At 40.1% G+C, this 20,196-nt stretch overlaps 1 protein-coding gene across 1 annotated transcript in view; it reads left to right on the forward strand.

Moving 5' to 3' along the window:
- The window catches only part of LOC149298729 (staphylococcal nuclease domain-containing protein 1), a 356,956-nt gene that overhangs the window by 77,880 nt on the left and 258,880 nt on the right, over positions 1 to 20,196 (forward strand). Inside the window, exon 10 of the mRNA XM_089487066.1 lies at positions 2,158 to 2,271. Within this exon, the coding sequence (XP_089343192.1) occupies positions 2,158 to 2,271 (114 nt within the window). The remainder of the gene's footprint in view (positions 1 to 2,157; positions 2,272 to 20,196) is intronic.

Genomic DNA, 20,196 nt, shown 5'->3' on the forward strand with positions numbered 1-20,196 from the left:
ATAAGGGCTGCAACTAACGATTATTTTAATAATCGATTAGTTGGCCGATTATTTTTTCGATTAATCGGATAAAAAAAAACAATATGCAAATTTTTTGTTTAAAATAATTTAATGAACTGGATGTTAAAAAACAACTTAAAATTTACATTAACATTCTTATTTTGTTATGATGTAATAAAAAAACAATATTTTCAAAGTACAAAAACCCAAACACAATATTTACGAAACAAAATAACCCCAAACATTCTGAAAAGAGGTGGGCTATTACTGTTCAAGAAACTTTGCCCCAGCCCTGGTACTTTGCACCCAGCCCTGGCACTTTGCACCCAGCACTTTGCCCCACCCCTGGCACTTTGCACCCAGCACTTTGCCCCCAGCCCTGGCACTTTGCCCCCAGCCCTGGCACTTTGCCCCCAGCCCTGGCACTTTGCCCCCAGCCCTGGCATTTTGCACTGTGCCCCTGCACCCAGTCTCCAACTCTGCCCTGCACCCAGCCCTGCCCCCACACTCTGCCCTGCCCCCACACTCTGCCCTCCATCCCCACCCCCACTCTGCCCTGCATCCCCTGAAACCCCACCCCCGCGAATCGCTCTGTGCGAACGGAGCCACTCGCACAGAGCGAATCGATTAATCGGATAAAAAAAAATATGCAAATTTTTTGTTTAAAATTTAATGAACTGGATGTTAAAAAACAACTTAAAATTTACATTAACATTCTTATTTTGTTATGATGTAATAAAAAAACAATATTTTCAAAGTACAAAAACCCAAACACAATATTTATGAAACAAAATAACCCCAAACATTCTGAAAAGAGGTGGACTATTACTGTTCAAGAAACTTTGCCCCAGCCCTGGTACTTTGCACCCAGCACTTTGCACTTTGCACCCAGCACTTTGCACCCAGCCCTGGCACTTTGCACCCAGCACTTTGCCCCACCCCTGGCACTTTGCACCCGGCACTTTGCACCCAGCACTCAGCACTTTGCCCCACCCCTGGCACTTTGCACCCGGCACTTTGCACCCAGCACTCAGCACTTTGCACCCAGCACTCAGCACTTTGCACCCAGCACTCAGCACTTTGCACCCAGCACTCAGCACTTTGCACCCAGCACCCAGCACTTTGCACCCAGCACTTTGCACCCAGCACCCAGCACTTTGCACCCAGCACCCAGCACTTTGCACCCAGCACTCAGCACTTTGCACCCAGCACTCAGCACTTTGCACCCAGCACTTTGCACCCAGCACTCAGCACTTTGCCCCAGCCCTGGCACTTTGCACCCAGCACTTTGCACCCAGCACTTTGCACCCAGCACTTTGCACCCAGCACTTTGCACCCAGCCCTGGCACTTTGCACCCAGCCCTGGCAATCGTCGACAACGATTTCCATTATCGATTATTATCTATTTTATCGATTCGTTGTTTCAGCCCTAATATATATATCAGCAGCGGGGTCTAATATTAGGCCCTGAAATCATTTAGTGCAAAAGTTAAGGTATTGTGGTGGTTAAAGGATTTCAAGGATTAGTCGTACTAAATTGTGGCTTCAGGCTTCCCATGTTGAATGATCAAGTATTGTATTGTCCAGTAACAAAAGTATCATTCCATAGCACATTACTTTTGGCTATATATATATATATATATATATATATATATATATATATATGTGTGTGTTTTTTCAGTGGTATGATTTAATGGTGGAAATTAATGCCCCCCCAGTTTGTCTGTGGTATCTTGTGTGCCCCCCCTATATATTGTTTCTAGAGTCGCTACTGGGGCTAGGTGATGGGCATGTTAACTTCAAAAGCTGATCCAGGACATCGGGCACCTAAAGACCAATAGAACATCAAAGTGTGTTTCATCTTGGCAGGGAATCTATCATGAAATTTGTGTTTTGCATTTGTAAACATTTGTTGTGGCGAATGGATCTTTTAAAAAAAAAAAATGTAATATTCAGCTGAATGGGGCTGGGACGTACACCTGTAAAGGTGGTATATTGTGCAATGTGATGGATGTGCTTGCCTGTCTTGGGCTGCAATTAACAAATGTGTATTTAACATTTAGAATTATAAAACACTTGTGCTTTCGGCTGTTCACAATAGTGATCTTTGCTCCATTATGTGTATTGGTTTAACTTTGAACCTTTTCTTCTTTTTAGGTCGTGCAGGTGTTAAATGCAGATGCCATGGTGTTGAAGCTGAATTCTGGAGAGTACAAAACAATCCATCTCTCAAGTATCAGGCCGCCCAGGCTGGAAGGAGAAGGAAGCCAGGTAAGGATCACAGATTATCACTTTGAGATTATTTCACCTGTTTGGCAAACACATTGATTGGCTTTAGGCACGTGGAATCTTGAGTCGGCAAATTGCCCTTATTTGCACCAATGTTATGGCCATATTGTGCCATGAGGTATGTGCATCAATGGCATATGATTTCACAGAATACTAAACGCACATGTAATGTGGGCAACAGGAAGCCCTCTTGCTGTTGATTCATCTTCCATGATGCTGCCAGCCTGTGGATGAGCACCAATGGGAGTTGTAGCATAACTAGACAGATGCATGATCATTTGACCACTGTGTAAAACATACATTAACGGTTGTAGAATAATTGTCAATGTTTTGTGTAGTTTTAATAAACATAGCTTTTTAATACAATGTACAATCTGTTTGACAATTAGAACGGTGAATGATTTAGAAGCTGTGGTCCTCAGACCTTTCAACCAGCATCTCAGATTTTTCTCCTGTCGGTAAAGGCTTGCCAGTCAAAAACCCCCTTCGCTGATTAAAAGTATGCTGGATATTACCCTGCAATGTTGGAGATTCCTGGAGTACTGGCTACCGGTACTGGACATGGCATTTTTCTGCCTTTTTTAATTTCACTTTAATACAAGCGAGTATTTACTCATCATGATGTATCTATTTGGAATATATAGAAACATGGCTCAGTGACTGGCATTCACATGCACTCCAATCTACATGATCATCCATGTGTGCACATCATTTATTGTGTTCTGTCAGTAGTGGTGGACACAGATGGCCAGTGGCAGGCGTATATAAATGTTAGACCTTTCACACTCCTTGTTTATTTTCCAAGTGCATCCAGTAACATTGCAATACTAATTGCAGCATAATAGCTCTGGACTCCTACCCAGCTATAATTGTCTTTGGTTGAATACCCTTCATTTTACCTGCTGCAAGATGAGCTATTGGAAAGCTGTGCGACGGGGTGGGAATCTGCACTGTTCTAAGCTGAGACTTGCTGTGGGCAATGGCTTTTCCAAATGCCTCCATTAACTCACTATTAAACTGCTTAACATTCTAACGTTTAGTATGTTGAGTGGTTGCCTCAGTGAGAAAGCAATAGCAGCTGGATATTCGGAATGATTGTCACTACTTCCATGCTGCACCAGACCAGCTCGTAGAAATGTAGTATCTTAGAGTATGAGACCAGAATGGAATATTCAGCTCCCACAAGGCACAGTCGTCAGCATGCCATTTTTATGGCTAGTATAACATTATCGGATAGGGTCTGTAACGGCTCTAGTGGCACCTCCACCTCATACTGAAAACGGTGGCATTGCTTTATATGCGTGCTACCTGCAGTCTGGGGTGAAGTGATGGTAACTAAATCGGTGTTTTCTACATAGGGACAGCAGTTTAATAGTGGTGCGTGCATACACCTGTGGGAGCCATAAATTAGTATAAAGCAGGCGTATTCAGCCATTTTGCGCAGCACAAATAGATTGTATTGACCGGAATTCTGTGTTGAGCTATTTAGTCAGCTTGATCTGTTACTTTTAAACATGTCCCTGCTTTTGTCAAAATGATGCTGTTTAAAAGCACAATTGGATTTGGGGTTTTGTTAAGAGATTATTCTTTAATTGTGTGCCAATGCTGCAAACGCTCTCTTCCAAAATGAGATCGGATCATCGGCTGTGCTGACTGCTGTTTCCTTAGTTGGTCTTTTATTATGTAAAAATGCCTCCTGCTGACCCCAGTTCTTGGGGCGTACGACTTAATATTTACTGTCTGACAGTGAGAAGCATCAAATCAGTCCCCACGGTATGGTGACAGAATTACTACGGGATCGGCTTTTATAATGTGTGTAAGTCATGGTATAACAAACTCTTCTGCTAACGCTTCCTATAGTGAATAGACTATAGTTTTAATTATAAAAATAGGTTGGTCCTTTCATGTATCGTTCAGCTTATAAATAAAATCATTCTTAGTGTAGAAATGAAAAAGGACCAACCATGGTTCTTGTAAGTATATATACATATATAAACTCGTCTTTCAATTTTTAATACTTTAAGGGGATTGGTGGCTGCAATAAATCATTTTATATCCTTTTTAATATCTTGTTAAACACTTGCTCCCCATGTTGGGAAATGAAGAAGTAATTATTTCAGATTGTATATTTATACAGGAGTGAGCTCTGTAACTGGGGATGCATTTGTAAAGCCAATTATTATTCCTGTTCAGGGTACTTTTTTTTTCTTCCATGAAGGGATTTTCCGCAGAAATTCTCTCCAATGTGAAAACGAGCTGCCGCTTTGAATAACTGCACTAAAGACGCCAGCTTTGATTCTACATTCATTCCATTTGTTAAACGTGGAGCGAGCTCTGAAGGAGTAAATATTTATGCAGAACTGCCATTAACATAGCGAGTGATTAAAGCTGACCTTGAATAGAGTTCTCCTGTCATTCCGTATCAGCAGTGAAACTGCAACAGATGCAAAATATTTAGGTAAAATCTGACAGCGTCTTATCCCATATTTGCTGCGTGGGGTGTGCTTTTATCAGTGTTGTACGTTGCTAATCAAAGACCTAGCTGCACGGAGCTGCGAAACATTGGTATTTTTATAGGGCACTACATCTGCCACTACCTTAACGCACCAGCAAGCACTAGGTCTGTACGTTCCTGTCCTTACGGTTATTGCCTCTACAAATTAGCTTTGTTCTCTGAACTTGGTTCATCCTGCACACTGTAAAGATCGTATATATGGTATTTGTGGTAAGTAGGCCACCAATAAGTTAATCTGTCCAGCAATTACACAATCTCATGTTAGGGTTCCTCTAGTTGTCAGCTGGTCCAGCAGAAAGCGTAAGGAGATCTAAATTTAGAATGCCATGTCTGGTTCTTCAGACCTGTACATCCTTGGCATTTAATGCATGTTGAGGGACAGCTGAGGGACACCTTTAAATTTGTCGTCCACCTTGAAAATGCATGCAGGAATTTGACCCCATGTCCCTCTATTTGCCATGCAAGAGTTTTGTTAGGTTAAACACATTTTCCGATGTGTGGTTTACTGACTGACATCTTAGCAAGGTAAGTGTTTCATTATTTTACCATTACAGAGAATGCCTATTATGGGGCATGGGGAAAGAGGCAGGATCCCCTTATGCATTTGCAAAGGCAACACCATAAAAATGTGGAGACCAAGCAGCTATCATGAATTTAAATGCTGTGGTGTACTTTTAAATAGGGTAATCTAATATTCATTGGACCCTGGGCTTTTGCTTAACCTCCCCCCCCCCCCCCTGCTTCCTAGCATGCAATCACGTCCTCTATGCCAACACCCCCCCCCCCCCCCCACATAATCCTGTCAGTGCAGCAAGTACTTTTGTTTGAGGAGACACTCAGTGGAGTCTTCCCTCCTGACCCTCATACCACACACAGGGAAGGAGCACAATAGTACGCAAATGAGTATTGCAAGTGAACTGGACATTTGAGTCACAATCGGTGCAGTCTTTAGGTTTCCTTCACTGTGCTACACCGCTCTAATCTTCCCTAATGTAGTTTAGATATAGATCAAATAAACACAGCATTGCAGATGTAGATCAACTGAATAAGACATACAAACCTGTGTTTGCAGGTATTAATCACATGGAAACATCCTTGCCAAAGAATGCATATTAAACAGTCCCTCTTATGTGGCTATACTTTCTGTTGTCAACAGTCAACCCAACCAGCATTTTTGTGCATTTGCCATTCCCAAGGTTCTTTTTTTGTGTGTGGGCCCATGTGACTGGCATGTTAAGACTACCGGCAGGGCTATGACATTCCAAAGCTTTGTCTTTAAACTACTCAAACCAATTCCCTTGAATCTATCCATCTGCAATTACCGACAAACTTGCTTTGGCAGATTACAATAGCAGACGCTCCTGATGCACCAAATGAACACAAACTAGGTTTGTGTGCACAGCCAGCCCAATACAGAAGGAGCTGGCTTGAAGTACCAAGAAGACCAGAGCAGCATCTGTTTCACATAGAGCCGGCCACGCTTCACAAGTTGGTCAGCACATGGCCTGGAATTTTGTTTCTAAAGGTCTTCCAGCTCTGTGATTATATAGAGGCCTGTCCATTACTCTGGGGCTTTAAACTGTTTTAATGTAAAAGTTTCAGGCGCCTTTTCTCGAGCAGGAATTTTAAAATGTATAGAATAGATTTCAGAAAGGCAGGCACCTTATATGACCAGGCTCAGACTTGTGATCATTGTAACACTTTGAACACAAATACTGTTACACTGTAGCCAATTACTGGGGTTATGTGTCTAGTTTGTGTTGAGTCTTTTGCTTTCTGTATCACTTTCTGCAAGTAGAGGGCGTTCAAGACTTAGGACATGTTAACCCATACATTTTCTAGAAGAGATCTGATATTAAGAATGTGGCTGTATCTGTCTGGATTTCTGTTTCATATTTCAATAGGTTTCCCCTAAACACAATGGTATGGTTTGGTTGATCAGTGCTAAACATTAAAATGTTTGGTTTGACAGCCAAATATGTGCCAAATGTAGCAATGCTGCAACTGTACCCAGTTCTGTAATTATAATTGAAGCTGAGTGCATTGTGTAGAACAGGCAGGCGTGGATGAGTTTGGCTATGTAGTTTACAGAGCAGGCTTCCTTCGTGTTCAATGCTTCCCATCTGAGCTGCAGTAAGGCGCAGTTCACACGTTTGAGCACTAGATGGCAGGATGCTCTGAACAAACGGATAGCAGAGTCCCTCTCAAATGCTGTTATTTCAGAAGGTTACCTGCAAATCACACATGATTCATTAGTTCATGATTCATCTAGTTCTACCTTGTTCTCCTTCCTTGTTACTCAGAAATGCCTAAAAACCATTTTCTACCATTAATAACCAGTTGGAGATGTGCCTCCTACCACAGCTCCAGCACAGCTAGGATTTGGATTTAGCCCCTAAACCCTAAAAAAAAGAGAAGAAATGAAAGATGTAATGTTCAGTTTGAATCTGATTGCAATCTTAAATGTTGGCCAAATGAAAGGATAGCTAAGTAATGTGGTTTAGTTTGATCACAAGAGCCTTGAAGAAAAGGTGTGTGTGTGTGTGTGTGTGTGTGTGTGTGTATATATATATTATATATATTATATATATATATATATATCCTTATGTATTCTTTGAAGGGTTTGATTGCAGAGAAGCAGCTTCCCTTAGTTCACTATGTTTAGGGTGGATTGCTGTATGGGGCTTATTTACATGAGTACTAGTAGATCTAGGGCCTTGCCACAGCAGTCGAAGGGGGAAGTCTGATCAAACGGCATAGTTCTGTGGTGATCAATCGCCAGTACGCCACCCAAGATTAGTTTCTGTAGACGTCGATACAATTTGTTTGTTTTCAGCAAAATATCTCCCGCTTTTAACAGGCTTTATCGAAGCATCATGTGGGTTAATGCTCACTGGATGTAATTGCCTCTGAAAGTCACTGTAAAAATAAGTTAAATTGCTGTTTACTTCCACCTTATTTTTCTGTATTTGTAAATGGATATAAATTAGCAGGTTAGCAGAATAAATTATAGTAATTAAACCTAATTAAGCCACCATTTAATATTTCATATGCTAGAGTCCCAAAGCTGCTGATCTCAGTAGTTAAATGTAGTGCTAAGTAAATTTATGTAGAATTTAGCAGCCTAACTCCACCTGATCACCGTGGCTACATACATGGAAGGTCCAGATCAGTAGAATAGGGTGCCAGATAATCCTCCATGCGCGGAAACAACTATAAACAGCCGCAAAGCAGTTTATTGCAATTGAAGACATGTTTCAGGGCTCTCTTTGGTTTATGACTCTCAGTAGCTATTACAACAAACTGTGGGAGTAAAGGATATCTCAAGCAGCATTGGTCTTGTGCTGCAGTGGCTTGATTCAGACCTTAATTATAAGTGACCTTTTAAAAGCAGCTAAGAGCCAACACAGCCATATGCTAGACCAGGGTACAGGCTTCAATGAAAAGCCATCTCTTGGCTTGATAGCTAAAGCATTCTGTTGCACCAGTTCTCGCTATCGGTTGAATGCCAACTTACTGCATACCCCTGGCTTTTGCCGAGCTGTAAAGGAATATAACATGGGGGAATTTGCCTTCTATTTGGAAAGAAGCACTTTCTGTGTGGTGCAGGTTCCCCTGCAGTTCAGAGCCCGTCTTGTTTAATTTATGCTTTTGCTGCAGCAGCTTTGACATGTATGTTCGCCTTGCTGGTTTTTAAACCTACCCACATTAGCATTTCTCTCAGGCCCACAGCTAAGCTGTAAACACTTTTACAGCACGTGTAACTTTAACGCACCTTATAGGTCCACATTGCGTATAGCACATGAATCGCCTTCAGATGTGTAGATCTAAAACAGATTCCAGAATGCACTGCATGTTATGCACATCACGGGCTGATCCCAGGCCTTAGAGGTTTCTCTAACAAAACCACACTTACCTGGTCAATCCGATGTGTGCCCCTTTTGAGGAATTTCTTTAGGATATTTGTAGGCGATTCCCGGTGTAATGCAACACATACTGTATACATAGGTTCTTTGGTATGTCTTATGACGTGGGTGGCCTATGCTGATATAAATTATCCCCGACTCTTCTGTTTAAGGAATGTCAGCGGCCTGCGGATGCCTGTGTGCCACATCAGTCCTATAAGCAGTATAGGCTTTCAGCATCCCTTCAATTTCACAGCACTGGCTAAACCAGTATTTTTGTCCAGATCCCAATTGTCCATGCCTAAACTACTCTAAAGTGTGTGCATATTCATGGTTATGCTTTGCCACCATTGCCCATATTTTCTGCTACATTCCTTGTTGAATTAGTACCTCTGATTTAAATTTTTAAGCTCTACTCTTGCAAGGGTTAACACTATAATGCATTTATTTTGAAGGTATATATACCAGCTATTGCTGTCTGATAAGAGGCAGACAGGCCATTGTCCTGTTCAAATCTATTTAAGCAAGTTAAAACTACTAATTAATGCAGCAGCTTGCAAATGGTTAATTTCCAATCTTTAACATTGATTGGATACCTTCCTGGAAGAAAATTTTATATCTAAGTGTTGCATGGCAAGTGAGTCGGAAGGTGGCATACTATGAAAAGGCGTGTTCTACAAGACCCAAGCGCTGCTTTGTGTTGAGCGTTTTCAGACTTGATGAGATAATTGACAGGCTTTGTACTGACAAGTAAACTATGGGGACCAGGAATTTAATTTGCCTGATTGTGCCTCGGTTTCTGAACTGCTCCTCCAGGCACAGTGGGATGGGATGCTCATTCGTAAACATCACCTTTATTGTGTAAATTAATTTGGTAAAGGTTGTTGAGTGGCCCAATGCACCAGCCATGAGGCTGCGCCTTTCTAATCGGCTGTGCTGTGACACCTGCGGGTAATAGCAGATCCTGGGAAATATGCACTGTTCCAAAGGCTGTGGCTTCATTTTTTTTTTGCAGTTTCACCTTAAAACGGTGAGCGACTATCCTGGATACCTAAGCAGGGGTTTGTCTGCTTTGCTTATAGTTACAAAGGAGAGAGTGGATGAGGGCACAATATACAGCTAGACACCAACTGCAGAAGTATACACAATGAGGTCTGTTACACTGTTCTCTGTTGGATACTATGGTTTGGAACACATTTCGATGTTTAAAGATCTGTTTTTTTTCTTTCTGAGCTCACTCTGTAAACAGCAGTATGGAAGCTCCTATGTATATATCCCAAATACAGAACATAGAGGATAGGGGCCAGTAGCCTTGATTGTGGCTTGGCTGCCAAGGTAAATGTGGGTGTAGTTGCCTTTCCACTCACTGGAATTTTGGTAGGACCACAATCTGCTTTTCTCAATTCTACATAGTTTTTTTGTTTTTTTTACATTAGCAGTTAATTTAAGCACATTTAATCCCATGGTTTCATCTTTCTGTGCATAATGTTTGATGGCGAGGACTAGGTATGGGCACAACTTCTAGGTAGACAATCTCCCAAGCTAAGTGTCAGACATATAGTACACAGCACCTCAAGAAACCACATGTTGTCTGTCATGTTTTGAGAGTAATACCTGTGGAAGCTTCAGAATGCATTCACGCTAATTTAAGTAATCTTAGTCCACTAACGATTGTAGTGGCTTTCAGACAAAACAAAACTGTACAATGTTGTGTACTGAGGTCAGGTAAATGTTCTTGGCCTCCCAATATAAAATTTTTAAATTACCAGTCTTACAAACAAGCCTTGGTGGCTTATTATCCATTGTGTCCTTGTCCAGCTAAATGCACAGATAAATAACCTTGTAACAAGGTTTTCATAGAAGTCATTGTCTGCTCATATAATTAGGTGACTGAAGTGGCTGGCCAGCAGGCGCATACAGAAATCCTTCAGAGCTGCCGATGGGCTTTAAGGGATGTTGACAGGGTCGCTATTCAAGAGATCCGCGCAGGAGCCCAAGTGCCTTCGTTTAAACATGCCTAAAAAACAGAAATAACTTTAGTCTGTTTCTGGTGACATTGGGAATCCCAGCCCTTCTGCCGTTTAGTCAGACATCTGCTGATTAGTGTTTGTGTGTGTTGTGTACTGACACAAAATGCAGTGACATGGCAGACTGCATAATTGTCTTGCCAGGTACATCAGAGCATGCTGGATTCGGTAGCGTAACCACATTCATTTTGTAAGTTTGTAGCTGTAAATAGGATGACTGAGCCAGGCTGCAGAGGATTCTTATGTACCTTTAATTCCCGCTTTCCTATATGATGACACTATAGGTACATGGTTATTAACTCCATATGATCAGCTCCACCTCATTAGTCCCATGCTGCGCTCTGTATAGTATCTTCCCATAGCCCTGTCTTACTAACTATAGGAACGACGGTCAGTAGTTTAACCCCATGAGCTAATTTCCTTGTGGGAAGTTTTCTTGGCACCTAATATATTGGCCATTGTTAAATGTTTTGTTTCATTCCTACATTTTTTTTCTTCTTTTTCAAGTGCTGTGGAGTGCTTATTGCGTTTCTTTTCAGGAAACGGGCTGTATACAGATGGGACCCCTTTGAATAGTATTTACGGAAAGAATGGATAGAAATGCGCAGGTGTGGAAGGTGTTGGGGAAAGAGGAAATTTGCAGAAGAGCCGTGGCTTCAGTGCTTGGACAGTGCTGCACATTGCCGGCTGTTTAGTTACTTTCCATAGTGGCCAGACAGCCATGCTATTAATACATTATTGCTGCTTATGCGTTGCAAATATGCATATATTGACTTTTGAGACACCTTAAGCAGTATGTTTTGTTGGTATTTGTATTTTTCTTAGTGTTTTGCTACTGCCACAATTCTTTTGAAAAGGAAAAAGTGATACTCAGCGCTTAAAATGAAAATGCCAGATATCTGGTGTAATGACACAACTTAAACAAGTATAATACCTTGGTGCTGCAGAACCAACACACTGACCACAAGTGTGTAAAGGATAATACACAAAACAAAGAAATAAAGTGCTGCGCAAAGTTTACAAACGACACCACAATATGTGCGGAAATTAAATAATACTTAAATTCATTAAAATGGATTCTTCAATAGGTTCCTCTGTTGAGAAGCCCATAGAGCCCCTTCTGGGCTACTGCCACAATTCTTTTGAGCCCGGCTATTCGGTTTCCTGTGGATAGTTTGTTAGTAAAAGCATTTTATGCTGTCCATAACAAACTAAATACCTCTATACTGTAGTAATGATTTAGACGGCTGGTTTGCAGTTTATTAATTGAATACATTTTGATTAGTCAATATAATTCAGTTGCTGTTTTCTGCAAATAGTTATATAGTGGTTAACTGCCGTCTTTAACGTGATGTAATCTTAGATATCTCTGATAAATATTCCATTAATAAAAAACACATTGCCCATGTGACCAGATTCCAGTTTTTAGTTTTTCGCAATGCATCTATTGTTTCAAAAAATTAAGAACCCCATCTATTCAAGAATGCGATATTAATCACAAATGAAATCCTCACTGTTCAGCAGTTTGAGCATTAATCACAACAGACACTACTGCAGGCCACAGTTTGAAGCACATTCGTAATAGGAACTTATTGAAAATGTGTTTTTGTTCTGATTCGTTCTGTTTTGATCTGTTCGGTTAATAGAGTAAACTGTAGCTGCTCTAACAGTTGATTTATACAGCGTAGGAAATGCTGCTTACATTTGTTTTTCTTATTAGCTATCCATTCCCTTTATTGCTTCTTGTTTTCATGTTTTGCCCTAAAGCTTATTGGGGGGGGTTTGTCCGGTCCGGTTGACTAATTTTCTTTGTACAACTTGAAGGTGGTACTTAAAGCATATCAGGTGCTTCTTGAATAAAATACACCAGCACAGTGGTATAAGGAAATTCTCGTGACTAATTGAGCCTGTAGGAAAAGAAATGTTGTCAATAATCGTACAGCAATTTCTCAGTTGGCCTTTCCAGCTTTAGAAGGGTTACAGACCTATTAAATGGTTTATTTTCATAATCACCCATTAAATGATCCCCCTAAAGAACCAATTATTTTTGCCTACATAGGGATGCTTTTACCGTATAAGTTAAAAGCATATTTCACAGCACCAAGGCTAGAGTCATCAAAAAAGACATGCCAGATTTTCAAAGCAATGAGCTATGTACACCTAATTTACATTTATATAGTGCTTGTATTCAGACGCCGCACATACATATGTAGAACTGATACTTTAATGGCCCTTGCACGGGGAGCTGCCAACATAACTTTGCTCCAATGCGCTTGCTGGAGAGATGGAAATTCTTCAAATCTTTACAAATTTTAAACGTAGTTATGAATGCGGCATTAGGGATCCTTCCAAAACAGAATCTTTTTGTTGAGCATTACTTTCGTAATGGGTAGACATGACACTCCTTTGTTTCATACTACACTGCATCTGCTGATCTGATGTTTATTAAAACGTGAGTGCCATAGAGTGGATGATTTTGGTAAGCGTCTTTCATCACTAGGCTCCCATAGCAAGATTTAATGTTGGAGAATGTTTTGATGTGAATCATGCAGTCCTTTTGGTAAGTGGTAAGTTCTGCTGCCTTTTCGTCCTCACCACACATCCTTATGGCTAGTTGTTCATGCTGCTGGTGGGCACAGTCCCCTGTGTTCCCATACAGACTTCCTTGGTAGTGTCCATATAGTGTTTCCAGGTATAGATGTTGACTGTCTTGGCCAAGCAGTGCACAGCAATGTGTTTAGCAAACAGATTAAAGCTAGTCAAGACGGTGACACCATCTTATGGAAGCCAGTTTTGAATTATACAGTGCTGGTGAAGGTATTTATGTATGGCCTCACATTCCCCATAACAGTAAGGCTTTGACATATTCAGTTTCTTCTTCTTGACCTAATGAAACACACCTAGTACAAATTTCTACAGCGCAGTGAAAGCTTCAGTAGTGATCGCTGTACCATACCTAGACACATTAGGCACAGCAGTAGCTTCAGGGAAATGTCCAGCTCTGGTGTATTGCACTAGCATTAAAGTAAATTTGCTGTGTAGATGGAAACACATAACTTGACAGCTATGAAATCTTGCCCTTTTCCAGCTTTAAGTCATTTGACCTATTTGGCTGCCTTCTATTTCATTTTTTTTCTATATTAACACCTAAGAAATATAAGCTGGCTAACCCTGCGTGCAGCCAAGGTTCAGGTTTCAGTAATGAATCTATCCCTAGAAATGTATTTCCCTAAATATTTGTATTCCTTCTAATTACTTTACATCATTCACTTTAAATAGGTTTCTAACATACCATCCATTAGATCTATGGTAGTGATAGAAAATACTTTAATTCGGGGGCCACAAAACAATGTATTCAGTTAAATGTATTTTGCTGCGCTTTCAATATTTTACGTGGTTAAACCTTCCACGTGTTGCCCATTCGTGCGATATTTGCACATTTACTTTCAGTGAGATGACTGCATGGTGCTAGGTTGTATTTGGAAGACTTTCATCCTGCAGTCTTGATCCTGAGTGACTGACAGATTCCTTCTACGTACCAGGACCCGAAACACTAACATTTTGTTGGAGGTTGCTTGAAATCAATACCTCTAAGTCAAGTATCATTTGAAGAGCACATTTTCTTCCTTTTTAAAGATGGGAGTGTCAGTCAGTAGTCATAAATTGAATACAATGAAGCCGTCCATATCTTGCATGCAAGGTTTGCGAGCTGTAAGCGTTGCTCTGTACTGGATTGCAAACGGAAATTATGCATTTTGGGTTGTTCGCTATAGTGTCGGCCCATAAAATTGTAATACAGTATTGACACTTTACAGCTTACTAGTGTTGACTGTGTTTACAGCTAATTAAAGCTGGAAAGTAGTGTCCTTACTGGATTCTAATGTTTTTTACATCAGGTGGCCAAGTCTACATAGGTATAACTTTCTCTGCCATACTTGCTAAAAGCCAAGTTCCTTTACACTGATAAATAACCAATCTGGAATTTTACAGGGTGGTTTCTCAACCCGTTTTATTTTTCAGCTCTACTGATATACCGATATTGGGTAAATGCCAGGGAGTAGCAGGAAGACTTGGTCCGGTCTGGAACTCCTGTAGATGTGCGCTTCCATTTGCCCTAGAATGTCTACAGGAATATTGCTGTCGCTGTACTTTACCAGTTCACCTGGAATCTCTACATGTAAAGTTTAATCCGTTTTCCCATTGTTCCTCTTGCAATATAGGAATGAATTACTTGAAAAGATTTAACCTGTATTCAGGCGGAGTGGCAGGGAACACATTGCAGGCCTGACTGGCAGTGAAATGGGTAAATGGGATTAATACACTTTGAAGCACACAGCTTGAGCAGTCTGCAGTGTGTGCTCTGAATTCTGCACCAGCTTGAATTACTTTCACGATAACATAAAATGCTACAGTAGAGAAGGATACAAGTTGTGAATGTAGAACACAGTCAGTGGCAGGGAGAGCAGCTTCACTTCTAATAGAGGTTCATTTTTAGACTCTCTACTAAACATTCCTATGTTCTATTCAGATGTACCTACCATCTTATTATTTAACACCCTGGCAGATGATTCTTGTGTATATATTAGATTTTATATCTTTGCAGACTTTAAAATAATTGGTTGCGGCTCCTTAGGAGAAAGCGAAATGCTGTGTCAGTGAATTACTTTTCATAAGGAGAAAAAAAACGAATAGCAAATGGTGGGTGGAAATCTGTTGGAATAGTTCCCCTGGTATTGTAAATCCGGTTATGAGTCCCTTCCCTTTTTGAGTGTTATGCATTTGTTTAAAATTCTTAAGACATCTGACTGTCTTCTTTGTCGTGAAGCACTTTGTACATTAGAGATTTAGATGAGGCTTTTTCTCAAAGAAATTTTGATTAATTTGATCTGCACAGCTATTAAGCCACGTATCGTGACTTTGGAAACCTAATGCGACAGTTACCTGTGTTGATAGACAAACGTCTGATTTTCACCAGCACCTGGTATGGACTTATGTCAATAGGTGCAAAATGGACTGTGTGATAGGTAATTTTTGGGTCATGGTGTAACTAAAATCTTGGTTTCAAATGCAAAAGTCAGTTATGTTTGTATTTGTGGGTTTTTTCTCCAAAGTTTTTCATAGTATAGAGAATGTTTCCTATTTCATTCAAAGTGAATGCAGCCTATGCAAGGTATATAGACAATGCATGATGTAAGAAGGCTGGGAAATGGGTCATATAAGGTCAGTAGTCCAGTCAGTTACACATAATACTCCGTTCGAAGAGCCCCCCCTCCCCCTGGAACTTCTATTGGGAATCTGGATTTTTATAAATTAGAAGCAACAGGAAATTTCCAACTCGCATTATTGATCCCAAGATTATTCATGAGATTTCCAACATGGTACCAAAATTGTGTATTATATACAATTTCATAGCATGACTTGATTCAATTTTCTCAGTCACAATTAGTATGTCTTTGTCATTCAGGCGAAGTAATGACCTTAAAGATTTTTGTCACCTAGAAGTTAATTCTCTCTCTGATAAATCCCCAGAATGCAAAATCCTTTTGCAGCATTGCTTAAACTGCAGTACACATCGGCTTTCGCATGCATGAGTAAGCGCTGACCTTTCACAGCCTCGTCTTCCACTCGAAACTGATCTGAGGGTGACTGGTCTACTGGAAAGAAAATTAAATTGGTCCAGACATGTCATTTGCCTAGCATGAAAACATCTAAAGTCTTTTTTGTAAATCTTGGTGGTAGAAGTATGTGTTTCATGGTTGTCTGATATAAAGTTTGACGCTGATCTCATAAGGCTGCTTGTAGAATGAGCCCAGTTTTGATGTGTTGTGGTGAAGCCGGTTTTAACACGCACTCTGAGTTTGAAGTTTTATGAGTAAAGAATAACTCAATCCGTTTCTGAAAGGCTGCAGCTGAAACCAGTTCCAATAAACTTTGACCACTAGCTCCCATATTTCTTGTAAAGACTTGAGTATTCTGTTTTCCCATTTTGGTGGGGTCACTTTTGGGTGGTACCCCGAGTGCAGTGGCTTCCTTGTCTTATATAATTAGCTTTACAAGGGACCTGCAATTATAAATAGTGCCAAGGGATTGTCCAAAACGATTAAGATAAAGTAGTGTTACCGCATTCCCCTTGGGCTGACCACAGGATCCTGCTGCAGTCTTCACAAAAGGGATTTGTGGGATAGTTTGCAAGGAATTCCTTGTGAACGTTTGCAAGGAATGCTTTGGCTTTGCCTGTGGTAAGTGTCAGAGCTGGAAGATATAATCCTGCATAATGCATGAAGTGTGAATAACCAGTTTCCTCTGTTAAAAATGTAGTGGACTAGGCCAGCACTTTCCAGCTCTTCTGAAGTTACGTGTCTTATTGCAGGAAACAAACCTTGTAGTGGGGAAAACTTATTTGAAAACCATAAACATTATTTCTATCATGTTGCCAGCTGTGGTTATCCAGAAGTTCATTGAGCAGCTGTCACTTCACAAAGTGCTGGACCTGAACAGCCACTTCTTGCCGTGGAAATCTAAGATTCATACACGGCTCACTGCCGATAACCATACTGCACGATATACCACCTTAAACTGAAAACTGTGTATACATAAGCAGGTAGGTTTGTGTGTTGTACATAATTATGCATGACACATATAGAGGCTTGAAGTGGCACTGTAGCATCATTTTTATGTCTAAATTGACTAAATGCCATATTTATGTTCTGTTTTGAATACAGTAAGGCAATTCAGGGAGTTATAGAAGACAAAACTTGGCATTTAAGGTTTGAACTTTTTATAACATAAATGAGGTGCACTGGATAGGCCAAATGGAATGTCTGCTGTCAAATTCTGTTTCATACAAAAAATTTCTGCCATGGCTGGTGGCAATTTTGGGTTATAGTCATTTCATATTGCCAGTCGATTCAAATAGTTTGGCAGTGGTGGTCCGTAGTGCAAGGAGTTATTCTCTACTTCATATAACCATGTAGCTAAAACTCGGATCAAAATGAGTTTCCATTTATTTTGACTACTTAGGTGAGTGCAGTTGATGCAATCTACTTGTAGTTTTTACAAATTTACTTCTTGTGATGGACTCTGACGTGACATGTTCTTAGGATAGTTGCTTAACTAGCTGAAAATCTGCTTTTATTGTTTATGCTGCATAGTGCAACAACTCACTTCAAGCAAAGTTTAAGATTGAGTGCCTAAAGTGATTAAATCTGAGAATGGTCAGGCCATGTTGTCTAAAGATAAGCCTACCTTTTCTGAATATAGGCATCCCTTATTTTCTCAAGTTCGCCTTATTGTTAGTGGGTACCAAAGCCACCTTTGTGTTCGTATGCTTCTGATGGCATTCAATGCTGTAAAATTCTGGCTTTCCTTCATGTGTTAAGAGAAATGTACTCTATGCTACTAAGATTTTGTTCATCCCTACTTCGGCATGTAATGGAAATGTCCAGCTTGCCAGTGGACTTTTTGGACAGCAGCAGAGTCTTGCACCATTTTTGAATTAACTGGCTTAAAGGTCACAATTTCTATTTCATCTTTATCACCATGCTATAAAAGTGTCATTCAGCACCACTTTTCTGTATCATTTGCTCTGAAAATTATATGTATTTTTCAATGTGATTTCATTCATTGTCCATTGAGAGATCTTCATATCTACTGCAGATATGTTTTTCAGGTTCCTCCAGAGATCTTATTGAGAGAAATATCTTCATCTGAAGAGTTGGGGTCTTGAAACACTTAAATATAATCTACAACAAACCCTTGTGTTCTCAAATAGAATATATCACTGCCTGTACATGCTTACACAATGTACACCTGAAAGACTCAGTAGGGAACAAGGGCAATTTTTACTTTCATGAGGCTTTTAACATCCATTCCTCTAAGAGCCTGTAAAATTTTACAGCTATTTATTGCAAAAATAGAAGAAAATATTTGTCATTGCATTGAAGTGTATATAGGATTTGGAAAGATTTCACCTTCGAGTTCAATATTCCATCAGGAAAAAGTGGGCCAGTATGTGCTATTAAAGCATACTAACCATTAACTCCTGCTAATCCTTATTGGCAGAGTAGAGAGCTTTGTATTCACTAACATTTTTTGAAATGGCTAAAGCAAATTTTTCTTGGACATAAGCCTAATTGCAAAACTGATAAAAATGCAAAGGATAGAAAAAAGCCACGTAGACTGGCTCGCTGCAGACAGTTCTCTGTTCAAATATTGGGAGAAATGAGGTGTGAAAGGCTTAATATTGTCTATTTTTATCCCCTGATCTCTAGTGGTTTGATGGTTTATTAGGTCTGTTCTGTTGCAGAATATGTCATTGAGAAAACAAGTGAATTAGAGAATACCAGATTGACACGCACCTAGAATGTAGATGTAGCCCTCTTTGTCAGTGAAAATGCTGTACATTAATAGTGATCTGGGGCACTGCTTATGTAATCTGTTTTTATTACTGCCCTCCCGTGCAAGTTTTGTGCCCCAACAGTGATTATCTGAATACATCTGCAAAGCTAAAGATGGATAATTGTTCCAGTTGGGCCAATTATAAAACTTAATAGTTTACCTTAGTGCTAGTGGATAGTCAATGAGATTTTGCTCTGCATGTGCTATAATACAGAAATAGGATGACACACGTTTCCTTTACTCCATTCTGAGAATACTCCAGGCTATGCTGAGGCGAATTGGCTTAAAGCTATAGTAGCGTGCTGTGAAAGTGCTTTTCCATTTCTGAGTTCTGTTCTGTTTGCTTATTTGTCACATTTAAATATTTCTGATCCTCCAACTAATTTCAATATAAGATGACAATGTGAGCAAACACAAAATGCAGCTTTTATAATATTCCATTTATTGAAGGCTAAAGAGTTAATAAAAACCTATATCACCCATGTGTAAAACTGCACCCACAACCCTAATAACTGCAGTTGCTGCCACCAAGTTGCTGCCAACCAATCAAATGTTTGCACTAACTGGCAAGTCTTTTACACGTGGAAGAATCTTGGACCGCTACAACCAACCAATCCCGTTCCCGGGATCAAAAATACCCTTATAACCCCACCCTAAAACATCACTTTTATTAACGTATTTATTAAAAGGTATAACCAAGAGATGTTTAAAAACACCAGTGTCAGTCCTACCGTAAAAGGTATACGTCACTGATATGAGGGCATATGCCCAGTCGTATAACACTAATAGTATCACATCTTATATACTGTTGATGGCTGCAGTCATAACAAGAATAATTGAATTATGACCAGTGACACGGGCTTATTAAAAACTCAAACAAATAGCCCCCCTGACATGTTTAGCTCCTCAGAGCTTCATCAGAGGTCTGGGCTAATGGCTTCCAAAATGGAGACTGTTTGGCCTTATATTTCCTTTAATGACTTCACGGATTAGGGGAGGGAACAATCATATCCAATGGTTACTGATATATTAGATGTGTTGCCAAACCCAGCCAATTGCTTTA

This window comes from Sceloporus occidentalis, unplaced genomic scaffold, assembly GCF_023333645.1.
Source record: "Sceloporus occidentalis isolate IW3139 unplaced genomic scaffold, rSceOcc1.0.p SCAF_31, whole genome shotgun sequence".
Lineage (NCBI taxonomy): Eukaryota > Metazoa > Chordata > Lepidosauria > Squamata > Phrynosomatidae > Sceloporus > Sceloporus occidentalis.